Source organism: Mytilus edulis, chromosome 3 (assembly GCF_963676685.1).
Source record: "Mytilus edulis chromosome 3, xbMytEdul2.2, whole genome shotgun sequence".
Lineage (NCBI taxonomy): Eukaryota > Metazoa > Mollusca > Bivalvia > Mytilida > Mytilidae > Mytilus > Mytilus edulis.
The window spans coordinates 84,466,967-84,481,314 of NC_092346.1; the positions used below are offsets into that span (position 1 = coordinate 84,466,967).

At 29.7% G+C, this 14,348-nt stretch overlaps 1 protein-coding gene across 1 annotated transcript in view; it reads right to left on the minus strand.

Moving 5' to 3' along the window:
* The window catches only part of LOC139514578 (F-box only protein 11-like), a 26,775-nt gene continuing 12,427 nt past the window's right edge, over positions 1 to 14,348 (minus strand). Inside the window, exons 12-19 of the mRNA XM_071303970.1 lie at positions 14,098 to 14,183; positions 13,521 to 13,615; positions 12,198 to 12,320; positions 11,630 to 11,715; positions 10,812 to 11,032; positions 4,849 to 5,067; positions 4,072 to 4,180; positions 1 to 3,612 (exon numbers count right to left, since the gene is read on the minus strand). Coding sequence (XP_071160071.1) covers positions 3,384 to 3,612; positions 4,072 to 4,180; positions 4,849 to 5,067; positions 10,812 to 11,032; positions 11,630 to 11,715; positions 12,198 to 12,320; positions 13,521 to 13,615; positions 14,098 to 14,183 — 1,168 coding nt within the window. The 3' untranslated portion in view covers positions 1 to 3,383. The remainder of the gene's footprint in view (positions 3,613 to 4,071; positions 4,181 to 4,848; positions 5,068 to 10,811; positions 11,033 to 11,629; positions 11,716 to 12,197; positions 12,321 to 13,520; positions 13,616 to 14,097; positions 14,184 to 14,348) is intronic.

Sequence of the window (14,348 nt, forward strand, 5' to 3'; positions counted from 1 at the left end):
TTTGTATTTTGAACATATTTATTTTTTTCTGATGATCTGATCATATATTGGTGTTTTTATTATGATATATCCCTCTCTTAAACACAGTCATACTCTAATAAATACTCTAATTATGTATATGAACTCTATCAAATCCAAAAATAAACAAAACATACAAAATAAGTCCCATTTATCAAGAAAAAACAACAAGAATGTAAACACAGAGTCCAAAAGTCTACATAGTTAATGCCTTGTGGAGTTGTTTGGTTACAGTAACATAGAACTGGATATGTTTGTTTCAGAACATTTATGTGTATTGGCTTTCTTCATTATTCACTAGAAAACTCTTGATCAAGTAGTATTTCACCTGACTTTTCTTGAATGTATTCAAGAAAGTTTTAAATTATTATTTTTGGACGGAATCATTTAATTTGACACTTACAACAGAATCCTTGGTAACTGTTGCTTGATACATTATCATTAGACTCAAAATTTAATTGGACCTTTTTTTTTTTATTTATCTTAGTTCCACAATGTCATTAGCTACTACAGAGATAATATTTACATTAAACATTCATGCTAGAAAAAATAAGTTGTCATCTCTCATGCAAAGTTTACCAGAACCTTGAAAAGTGTTGTATATAATGGTTTGAACTATTCTTATTTATTTAGATCTAGGATTTATATTGTATAAATTAATTTATCTTATATGAAATAATGAGTTCTGTACAAAACAGCCAATAATTTACAACAAAATAAAACTTTCCTATGATATTTCATATGCTTTATCTGAAACAATTCTATAAAATGAAGAAAAAAAATGAGAAATTCCTGAGTTGAATTTTTGTATTTTCAGAATGACATCACCAGGATTTAACACAAAAATCACATGAAAGTTAAGAATAGAATCTAAACAAAATACATAACAAAACAATAAAGACATTTTCTGCTTCAATATTAGATGCTTTATGGCAATAGTAAACAAGAATGTTCACATGGCTGTTACCAGGCAGGACAATATAGAATTTAAGCAGGAATATTATCTATTTTGGTTTTTTAATTAAAAAATCAAATCAATTGGTTTTTAGGAACAGTCCTGATACATTTATTATATTTAGTAAAAATACAATTTAATTCCTGAAAAGTTTCAAAGCATCAATTTACCATAAAGCCACAATAAAGAAACAGAAAATTATGAACATTATACACAACATGTAATATACACTTATAATATAAGACAAGTAATACACTCAACAAGATAAAACAACCAACAATCTCTCTGTAACCATAGTAACATAATGTTTTCAACTGACACAACACAAGTGTTGTGAAAATAAAATTTGAACTAAAAATGTCAATGTTATAATAAAATGGCAGTGATAAGGATAATGATCAACAAATGTCTATATAGGGTCTTTCTTACACAAAACATCATACTATTTCCCAATATTGGTCTTTTTCTGTCATTATTCATGCAACAGTTGAATTCAAAGTTCAAAATAGTGTGGAAACAACAAATCCAAAGTTTAAACATTTAATTATACTTTATACTATAATGTGTCTAGCTGTTTATACTGTATAAAATTAATACAGACGTTTTGCCTAGAATTCAGTATATCAGTTGAAACACATCAAAATAAAATATACAAAGGTGTACATTTTTGCACTAGTTTTTCCTGTCAGAAAAACAAATAATTAAAAAATGCTTAATTAGAAACACATTTGCAAATGTTAACATCAGAAACTTGAAAATGTACAGAAAAAAACACTGAATGGCCTAACAGTACATAGAAATAATCAGTGTTAATTATTCAGAAATTTCCTATTTTCAATTTTAGCCATGGACCATCAGATTAAGAATAAACATTTTAATGAAAATATAGCTAATATCAAAGAAACCTGTTCTCAAACTTCTTTTATCAATTTTCCTTTTTATAGACAACAAAAGTAAATTTAAAAACAAATATTGCTGATGAACAAAAGACCAGTTTTTATTTTCCTGTTAAGGAATGAGTCACATCAGTTAAACTGATGTCAATAGGGGTAATGACATCATTGAACAACTGACTCTTACTGTGACTAAATAACATATACATTGTGATGTCGGAAAGTTCGGGAAAATGTATAAATGTGGAAATCATATAGTATCTTAGTAAACATGTGAAAAATAACATACAAAAGAAAAAAAAATGATGGCAATAATGAACATATACACAACAAACAATTAAACTCTGTTACAGTATACCCAACAATGAACACAGTATTAGTACAGATCTATCATAACAGCAGTGCATATAAACTTTGGTGCTTAACCATACTGACCTAAATACAACATCATCACCCATACATTTATATCTATACATTTGCATCTTACATATACATTTATAAACTTATAAGTAAAATTAACATTTCTTGTCAATGCTGTTGTCAATGTTTTTCATACAAAGTAAAATCTACTTCTATAAAATAGGCATTTCTTTTCTCTAAATCATTAAAATGCTAGTTTCTAGTCCCATGGATAATTTATTATGCTTTAAAAGCTAAAATTTAAAACAACACCTTTTTTATTGAATATTCTTTTCTATTAAGACATAAGTTTAAACCTGGATAAATGGCTGGTATACCCATCAATTAACCAAAACCCCAAACTCATGAAACTATGAGGACTCTATCATATATAACAAAAATATTGGTTTAAAATGTTAATTAACTTTTCCCCCTCAAAAGAAATTGTTGAGAAGATTAAACTACTATGTATAACAGCTACTATTGTGAACCACAAAAAGAATATACTTTTTATATCAAAATCTACAAAGTGTGGAATAGTTTTACAAAAATCACAAAAATAGAATCATCACAAAAAGCACTTTTTTGGTAATTCAGCAGTGGTTTTTTTTTTACGGAAATAGCATTACCCACAACTCTGTAACACAGACTCCTTTACTTTTCAGAGAGACACACTAGTGCTAATGCATTACACATACATATACACTTTCAAATGAAGTTTATTACCTGTTTAGTGAAGTTACTTTCATCACAGTACACTTTATATTAGGACAATAGCCCATATTACCATAAATTTCCATAGAAAATAAAATTACTTTGCATTTCTGTGTAAAAGATAAAATGTTAAAATATCTTTTTGCAATATATAAAGCATGCACAAGTTTTTTCTCCATTTCGATGAAAACTAAATATTGCATTTCCAAATTTGGCACCAGATATATTATATTTAGCATCTTGTGGATATCCTGGCTGAGCAACATTTATCCTTGCTCATGTCACTTTGAATAAAAAAAAAAAAATGTTTCATAAATAAAATCTTTTCAAGTGATGTTTTCTTCCCATATTTGTTGCTAAATAAAACAAAATGTAGGCGAGTTATTACAGGAAATGAAGACACATCAATTTACTCGTAACGTGTGGGTTTCCATAGGTGCAGCAGAGTCATATAATGTGTCTGTATCTTGCGTTGGTTCACCTTGTAACTGACATTGATTGTTCAGAGTCCCTGCTCCACAGTCACAAAAAAATCGATCATGTCGAATAAACTCTACATCATGACTGGCATGACAAGTTTTTATACAGTTCACACATATTGCGTTCCTCTCTGTTGTATTGCAAGTCCGACATCTGAAAATAGTGTAACCAGATTTATAACTTAATATATCTTATGATGTCCAAAATTTTTATGCACAATAATGAATGATTCAAATTTCAAATAACAGCAGTTCAGTATATATAACGTATTTCTCAGGGAAAAAAAACCAAACATCATTTTCTTCCAACTAATGCCTTTTTATATATATGTAATAAACATTTAGTGTACTTGCAAAAAACATAACTTTTATTGATTGTTCAATTTCTGTATATTATGTATGCCGAAAATTGTAAGAAAGTTGTAAATTCAAGTTTTTCAAATATATCTTCTTATCCATTATTTTTCTTTGTATTTTTTTCACACAAGTTTGAACTTATCTTCCTCTATTATTTTCAGTCAGGTATATGTCAGTACTATACTGATCAAATTTACTTTTAGTTGTCGTGCATTGGAAAAGTAAGTGGCAAATTAAATATACTGCTAATATTTACCTATAGAAGTCATGCATTGGAAAACTTGTGTAACTGGATATTTTATATAAGCACTGTCCAGTTGATACAGCCCTGTGTACCATGTTGTGATTGCCTGTGATAATGTTATCTACAAACAGATCAATATATTTCTCAATTATTATGTTCTATTTAATCCAATGTAGTAAATCCTTGCTTGTGACAACTATTATAAAAAAAATTTCATAGTTAATTTTTACATATTCCCAAGTTTGTAATTCTTACTTTTTAACAGATTTGATGATCTTTGTCAATGAACACCACATTCTTCTAGGTGTTATTTTTTTGTTTTTTGTGAAACAGAATTAAAACTGCTAAAAGTTCTAAATATTTATCCTGTTTCTAGACACAAATACTCTTTATTACAATAAACAATATGATCATACTATCCCATATCTACAGGCACAACTCACTGCATCATTATTATATGTTAAAAAATGTGCATTATATAATATTGGTGTGGGTCATTGTTCAATAGATATAGGGAGATGTGGTATGAGTGCCAATGAGACAACTCTCCATCAAAGTCACAATTTATAAAAGTACACCATTATAGGTCAAGGTACGGCCTTCAACATGGAGCCTTGGCTCACACCTAACAGCAAGCTATAAAGTGCCCCAAGAATTACTAGTATAAAACCATTCAAGACTGTGTGTTGCATTATAGTTGCTTACTTCTGCATTATTTGATCTTAAGTTCATTGAACTAACTTATCTTCTTTTTTATGTCTATAGAATTAATCCTATTTCTTATGTTACCTTTTTGTTTTGGATGGACACCACTAGCCAGACAGAGTCCTCCAAATTTATTGTTGAATATTTTATTTCCTTCTAACGTTGCTGTAGCATTGTTTGTTATTTCTATACCAGCAGCATTTCCATCAAATATTCGATTTCTTCGTAATGATGGATGACTGTTTGTACTTATTAATACTCCTGCTTGTGCATTACGAAAAATATCATTTTCTTCTAAAATCCCTATAAATACAAAAAAGATTCACTTTATACTACCTAAATGGCTACAATTTGTTAAACTTTAAACTATCATGCATAAATTGTGTGTAAGTGTGATATTTCTATGACAAAATTGCTGGTATAATAAACATATTATGCCTTTGGTTTGATTACTTGCCAATCTGTGAATGCCATATGATGACCTATGATGAAGTCAATATATAATCATGTCAGGTAAAAGTTATTACCAATTAGCTTGATATCCTCCAGAAGTCTGTAGGGCCCTGTGGATTGTCATACAACAATGATTGGCAGAATGCTTACTGGAAAGGCATGGCAATCAAAACTTTTAAATTCCTGATAACCAATTTAACATTGAAATCAATATGATACCAACTGACAGATAAGCTTACTTTAAAGGGAAACTTCGCAAAAAAATCAAAAATTGATATTATGTTCATTCTGTATAAAAATGCTCAAATTCATAGATATTAAAGTTTTATTTCGCTAGATAAGCGATCACCATCGATTTTAAATTTAGAGTATCAATTCTCTGCGATTCGCCATTTTGTCTTCTTTCCCGATTAATAAAAACGATATGTCTATAAACCACAAAGAAACAAAACTACAGTAACCGATGTAGTCGTAATTGCGTGTCGATATCTTGTCAATCGTACGGTTGTTTTATCCGACTAACTAACTTGATACGAAAAATATTCTTACTTTTTTTAAATTACCATGGTCTGTTGTTTTTAAACTGTTGATATTGGAATTAGGTGAAAAGTCAAAGTTGAAATCATAAATTAGTGAACCGTGAAAATTGTTTTCGAAAATCTAATTTGTTCATAATTCTTTAAAGTAATAAACAAATATATTTTGATCTTCCCTCATCTGATCACCAGCATGGCTAAAGGTATTACTTCCAAAGGTATTGTGAGGGGTGTGAGGTGACACGTCCAGGTATTCAAGCGATTTCCTGTCGGGCTTGCAAGTTCATGCATCGTTTCACTTCTGCAGGTATTGATCAGTGTACACGGCTGATAACTTATAACTTTCCATTTTGAACTATCAGATGAATAATATACAACTCTGTCTTACTTGTCATTACTAAACTCATACGCTTGTTTATAAATAACATTTCTGGTGTAAAGAATATAATTCATAAACATATAAATAATACCCAAAAAAATAAGATTTGATGAAATTAAAATCTATTTAAATATTTTTTCCAAGGGTGAATTTGGGAAAATGTAATATATAGTCATTGTCAATAGTGAGGGACAGATTGGAACAGACCAGAAATATTGATTTAAAAAAATGTACGCACTTGCCGACGATTCGTTTATACGACTGGATAGAAAGTTACGGAACTATAGCGCAATTTAAAATATATACATGTATACATTGAACATAAGAAAAAAACATATATTTTGAATAAATAGGGGTAAAAGTGTTGTAAATAGACTAGTCCACTTATGCCAACAGTATGTAATCATCGAATGTCGATAGACTATTGTATACCAGAAGAAGAAGAGAACCGATTTGATTTAAATACAGGTCGATGTATAACTTTTGCTTTGGTTCATTGAAGCTGTGGACCTAGTAAAATCACAGATTTATATTTCAATAAGATTGTTCTCGAACAAAGGAAGTAATTCGTCATCACAATTGTTATATTTGCAACTGGACGAACACTAATTATCCCCAGGGAATGTGAATATTTTGCTGGGAAACTTTTGAGTATCAAAGTTTCAAATTAATTTCGGGATTTATTTTCTTTCTTGGTATTCAATAACAGAAAAAAGAATAAATTACTTGTTCGCTAAATAGGGGTATTCTTGTCAGATAAAAGACTTTTAGTTATATTTAAAAAAATAGGGAAATATGACATTAAATTGGTTCTGTCTTTTTTTTAAACATTCCCTTTAAAAGTCTTGAAATGCTGAATATGATTGTCTACTAAAAAGTCTAAAATACTTCCATACATCTTTTTTTGTGTTAATATTTTTCTTTCTTAAATACAATATGTTCCATAGCTTTAAAGTTTAGAGGGAAATTCTGCGATTTTTTACTTATCATCTAATTATGTTCATCTTAACATAAAAAACACATTTGCAAAGTTTTAAATTTATATTCCTTCTAATAACGGAGAAAATCAAGTATTTGTAACTTTTTTGGTTGAATTCTCGAGTGGGTCGTGACGTATTAGCCCGATTTATTGAATTCTGGGAAAAAATAAAATCTGTTTAACTCTTATAGCTTATCGACAATATACGTAATTAAGAGCGCACAGCTGACGAATGGTCGAAGTTATTAACCACAATATAAGAATGAACAAAAATGAATATGCATATACCGTTTTGTATTGATTGAATTAAACTCCTATAAAATTATCTCTAGTAAATGTTTTTGAATAAATTTAATTAATTATTGTTGATATTTTTTTCATAAAATATTTATTGAACATTTTTACTGATATTGAACTGAAAATATTTCAGTTCTATTTACCGTTATTGTTTTGATAAGCATTTCAATGCAACTAATGTGTGAGCAGAGTGTGTATATTATTTTGTAAAGGTCACTGTATATTTCTCGGCTTGAGGTCAATTCATTTACCTTGTAGCTATTTAGCCGCAGGTGTGAGTTCAAGCGTACACAGGTATAAATGTTGTTATTTGGAAAGGATAAACAGAAAGGATTAGAAAGAGTATGCTGTCACGATGTTAATACACTAAGATTTAATACACGATGAGAATAAAGATACAATAATTAAATTGTGTAAATTAATTGAAAATAAAATTCAGATTCGTAATTCCGAAAGTGTATAAAAATAAAAGGAAACAATTTTTGATTACTTTATTAGCGGCAATTGGCGTAAAGATTCAAATATGAAGCAAAAAATAGTAGTTTTAATCTTTTATAAAAACTAAATGCAATATTACCCAATTTGATATACCATTGTACATCTGTTTGATATCATTGACTTTACCGGAATTTCTTAACTTGTATTCAAATCTGGCTGTGTTTAAATGCTAATAAAACTATTGCAATTTTAAAGTTTTTAATTGACAAAAAAATACAACATACAACATGCATGATTTTTTTTTAGTTTCTTTTTAACATTTTATTCTTACATAATTAAATTCATTTGACAATCATTTACACGAACTTTTTGTGAAAAGAATATCAATTATCTAAGCTAAGGCATTATTTCTTTTGAGGATTTTTGAGGATTTTTTTTAAAATTCTATGATAATATTTGTGCAATGTTGAACATGATAGCCGTCATTAATCCAAATAAGTAATACAGTAGTTGTAATAAAAGTTATATTTTAGTCATGCATAACTGATATTGACGAATTTATAATAGTTCGTCCATACATCGTTGTTCTTGAAACAATCATTATTAGTATACATGTAAGTTTACTGACGTATAAGAGCCATTGAGGATGAGCTCCAGAGAAATCAGACTAGTGGCGTTTCGTTCGTTTGTTTGTTGGGAAAGGAGAGGAAATGCAACCGCTTGTACAGATAAACGACAGAATTACCATACAAGCATTTATAGTCAACACAATCAGAAAGAGTTCCCATCGTTAGACGGGGAATATGAAGGCTTCCAAGAATGAACAAGTGACATGTCTAACTCTGAACAGTTAGAAAACAGACTATCGACATCGACCGCTTGTTCTTAATATTTGAAACTGTATGCATATATATACGTATACGTTTAAGATATATATAGTGATGAGTTCTTGCGTCTGACAAAAACTAAATTCCTTCATGGTTATATCTTGCCATACGTTTATATTGGTTTGTAAGGAGATTACTCACAATCGTTATTTGAAAATCCTGTTTGTGAGATGTAGATTCATTTCAATACAGAAATTTCGTCTATATATTTCACAAGTGTATAACACGGAGAAGCTCTGAAGGTCCATTACTCCCATTTTGTTTGGGTGTGAACCATCGATGTTTACAGCAATATCACAGAATAAGATGATGATGGTAGAAAGAACTATGGGCATCATGTGGCAAATATTACATGCATATCAGACAATGAGTTGTCAATCTGTATGAAAAGATTTCCAATACAACCATATTATTGAGAAGGAATGTTTACATGCTATACTCTCGTACTAGTATTACAGGGTTCTTGTGGCGTTCACCTTAGACACACATCTTTTTAACGATGTTTAAAAAAAAGACAGAACCAATTTAATGTCATATTTCCCTATTTTTTTAAATATAACTAAAAGTCTTTTATCTGACAAGAATACCCCTATTTAGCGAACAAGTAATTTATTCTTTTTTCTGTTATTGAATACCAAGAAAGAAAATAAATCCCGAAATTAATTTGAAACTTTGATACTCAAAAGTTTCCCAGCAAAATATTCACATTCCCTGGGGATAATTAGTGTTCGTCCAGTGGCAAATATAACAATTGTGATGACGAATTACTTCCTTTGTTCGAGAACAATCTTATTGAAATATAAATCTGTGATTTTACTAGGTCCACAGCTTCAATGAACCAAAGCAAAAGTTATACATCGACCTGTATTTAAATCAAATCGGTTCTCTTCTTCTTCTGGTATACAATAGTCTATCGACATTCGATGATTACATACTGTTGGAATACGTGGACTAGTCTATTTACAACACTTTTACCCCTATTTATTCAAAATATATGGTTTTTTCTTATGTTCAATGTATACATGTATATATTTTAAATTGCGCTATAGTTCCGTAACTTTCTATCCAGTCGTATAAACGAATCGTCGGCAAGTGCGTACATTTTTTTAAATCAATATTTCTGGTCTGTTCCAATCTGTCCCTCACTATTGACAATGACTATATATTACATTTTCCCAAATTCACCCTTGGAAAAAATATTTAAATAGATTTTAATTTCATCAAATCTTATTTTTTGGGTATTATTTATATGTTTATGAATTATATTCTTTACACCAGAAATGTTATTTATAAACAAGCGTATGAGTTTAGTAATGACAAGTAAGACAGAGTTGTATATTATTCATCTGATAGTTCAAAATGGAAAGTTATAAGTTATCAGCCGTGTACACTGATCAATACCTGCAGAAGTGAAACGATGCATGAACTTGCAAGCCCGACAGGAAATCGCTTGAATACCTGGACGTGTCACCTCACACCCCTCACAATACCTTTGGAAGTAATACCTTTAGCCATGCTGGTGATCAGATGAGGGAAGATCAAAATATATTTGTTTATTACTTTAAAGAATTATGAACAAATTAGATTTTCGAAAACAATTTTCACGGAACACTTATTTATGATTTCAACTTTGACTTTTCACCTAATTCCAATATCAACAGTTTAAAAACAACAGACCATGGTAATTTAAAAAAAGTAAGAATATTTTTCGTATCAAATTAGTTAGTCGGATAAAACAACCGTACGATTGACAAGATATCGACACGCAATTACGACTACATCGGTTACTGTAGTTTTGTTTCTTTGTGGTTTATAGACATATCGTTTTTATTAATCGGGAAAGAAGACAAAATGGCGGATCGCAGAGAATTGATACTCTAAATTTAAAATTGATGGTGATCGCTTATCTAGCGAAATAAAACTTTAATATCTATGAATTTGAGCATTTTTATACAGAATGAACATAATATCAATTTTTGATTTTTTTGCGAAGTTTCCCTTTAATATACCCTTTTTTCAGGTGTTACTGCCTTGTGCTATATTTATTTCATCTACGTTACAAAATAATGATTACATACCTTTTCCTCCATTAAAAATACAGATTCCACCGTCTCTGCCATCATATATTTTATTTTGACGTAAAATTGGATTGCTGTCTGTTTTGATCCAGACTCCAGCCATTGCATTGTCAAAGATTTCATTATTTTCTATCAGACCTAGTCCACTATTGTAGACAAGAATACCACCATTCTGTCCTCCCCAGATCTTGTTTTTCCTAATGATTGGGTTACTTCCTGTTCTAAATAGAAATAAATCATTATCGTGATTTGCATTAAATCTTTTAACAAATACAATTTCATCAAAAGTTTTCTGTGTGTTGTATTGGGTGTTGAAAGTATAATTACAGTTTCAGTATGCACATGAATGATGATACCTTTAGAAAACTCTACCTACCGTTTATCTAGGTTAAGGAATTTATTACAAATGGGTGTGGCATGTGGAGCAACCATGACTTTGGTGGAGGTTTGTGTTGTGCAGTCTTAAGTTTCCTGTGTTGTGTTTTGTGTACTGTTCTTTGTCATTTTTTGTTGTCATGGGTTTATCAGTTTTTGTTTTCAATTTTTAAATTGAATAGGAATCTTCCACTTTACCTCTGGAAATCAAAACATCTAGGTAAATCTTATGGTTTCAATAATGGACAAGATTCTACAAATTAAGTCAACTACATAATAGTCCTTAGTTTAGAAAATTTGTAAATAAATTTAACAGAAATCCAATCACCTTCTAATTCCCTCAGGGACAAAACATCATAAGCAATAATAAAACCATTGACAAGGTTCCTGACTTATAAACATGTGACAGGATTTCAAATGAGGGTCTAGAACAGTCGGCTTACCTTATCTGAACACCTGAATATAAATGATTGAAGATATCATTGTTCTCCAGCACTCCATGTCCATTGTCATAAAAATATACCCCAACCTGAAAAAATTGTCATTTTCAATTAAAAGTTAGATACCTTAAAAAATAACTTTAAAATAAATGTCAGTGTCCTATCTAAAAACCAAGAAATGATTGAGAACAAAATGCAAGTCTGAGTCTTTCGGCTATTTTTTATAACTTCTAATATCTTGAAAAGGAGCTGTAAACAATTATATCTAAATGTTTGGTCCTTCAAAGAAATTGGTCCTGTTGACAGATTTTTAATATGATACATTTGTTTTTCAAACTTTTCAAAATTGGGAATATTTAGGCCTCAACATTTTGTATGGACACTTGACTACTGTTGAAAACAAACTGTTGATCTATATATTGTTTTTTTTTAGTTAAATTGTAGGAACTATTAAAGTAAAACAAAGGTCCTATTCACTTGTTTAGAAAGACTAAGAAGTGGGAGAATGATTACCAACATCAAAATAAACATTATTTCAATAAATAAGCTGTTATATTTAATCCATAATTACCTGTTTTCCACTATGTATCCTATTTCTGCGTAGTACTGGAGTACTGCCTGTCGTAATCCATACTCCTGCTAAAGTATTGGCATATACTTCATTCTCTTCAATTAGACCTTGTCCCTTTTCATGCTATTCAAAAATATAAATTCATTAATTTTTTTATTAAAATCTGGTATACACATAGAAATTGTATAATTAAAACTGATCTTATTTTAATCTGTAACTTTTTATTAATACTTTGTCTTCTGCTGAAATTTGTGAATATATCAATACTAAAAATTAAAATGTTTTGTTTTTCATAACTTAAGGTGGCTCGCGGGTCTAAATCGAATTTTTTATTTAATATAAGAGTTCGCTATATTTTTCTATAAAAGAACCTTATCTTATACTGAATAGAAAAATAAAAAAAATGGGGTCACCGTTCATTAACGCTCACAATCTGCCTTCGAAAAAGCATAAATATTTGTAAAAGTACCTTTTTTCTGTTGAACTAATAGGAGAAATAGAGGTAATATCGAAATAAAAGAAAAACTTAATTACAGAAATCGCTCAAATTTTACAATTGTTTAGTTTAAGTACAGCTTATTTGAAAATAATAATAAAAATTATAGGTCACCTATGAGTTAAAAAAGATATTTCAATTCTAATACCAAAAAATGGCATTTTTGCACCAAAGGGAGATAATTTGGAGCTTTTTCAATGACATCTACATTTTAAAATTCATCTGTGGCCCACACGAATTGATTTTTTTGAATAATTTTTGTACCATATGATTAAGTAACATTTACTTAAGGTAATAAATCAAATTTGTAATGAAAAATTAATGTTTATTTTTTTCTGAAATTTTTGTACCCTCAAGCCTCCTTAATTCTTTATAATCTTATTTTAAATCTTTTAACATGTATATGGGTCTTGGATACCAATTTAATTTAGGATTAACTATGAGATCTAGACTAGTGATCAGAAAAATCTTTTAAACTAATCACTTTTAAATTAATGATTGTAACTTGTAGCAATAACAGTAGCTTGGTGTATGGTGAAAATTTCCTCCACTAACTAACCTGAGTAAAATGTATTTATTTGTTCATTGAAGTTTAAATGCATTACAATTCTATTTCTTGGGTCCAATTTCTAAACCCTACATTATACAAATGTATATACTCCCATTTTTTCTAGTATATTTCATACATGTATAATAATTGTTTTAAACAGGATTTTGGCTGGTATGTTGTCAAACTTCAATCGACCATCTAATCAATGTAATCATGTAGCTTCTTTCTGTGTACTAAATATTCAATATGCCTGACTATAATTTATCAAAATACTTACAACATATATACCGCCATGCTGACCGTGATGTATTTTATTATGTCTGACAATAGGATGACTGTTTGTTCTGATCTGGATCCCTGCTAATGCATTACCTGTAAACAAATAGATTTGTTCAGATAAAAAGTAGAGCTTAAGACAAGAAGCTAATAAAACTGTTCGCAATAAGGCATATCTTGCCAGCTTTGTAGTAAAATCAAAACTGCAATTTGACACTTATCTATTTTTAAGTATTTCTAAAGCTTACTTGACTAGAAAACTACAGCAGAATGCATGGAGTGTGTAGGTAAAAGTTGAATCTTAGGTAAGCTTGCTTGTTAGATCAACCGTAAGTCATGATAAGGTTAGGTATACTACCCTCCTTTTGGAGTAGTCTAGTCCTACAGACAGATATTAATAGGTTATCAAAGGCACAAGGAGAATGTGGAGGGGTAAAAGATGTTTATGAGCGCCCAACCGTCCACTAACTTAATGTTCACTCTATTCTAAATCTGTCAGAAATTATTTTTTTTCCCAATCTTTATGTGAACCTCATCTTTACCCCTCATAATATAGGTCGTTTCCCCCAATTCCTTACCATAAATGTTATTGTGTTCTATCAGCCCTCTTCCTTCTCCAAATATATACACTCCTCCTTGATGGCCATTGTAAATATCATTTTTCCTACAAAACAATTAAAAAATTCATTTCAAATAATAACATCGTTTCTAAGGAATCAACCCTCTGAACCTAGTAATCTGTTTATACCTACATTATTATACAGCTAGAATGACTGTATCTGAAATTTTGGTATCTGTTGAGGCGCCTTTTATACACGAGGCTTTTAAC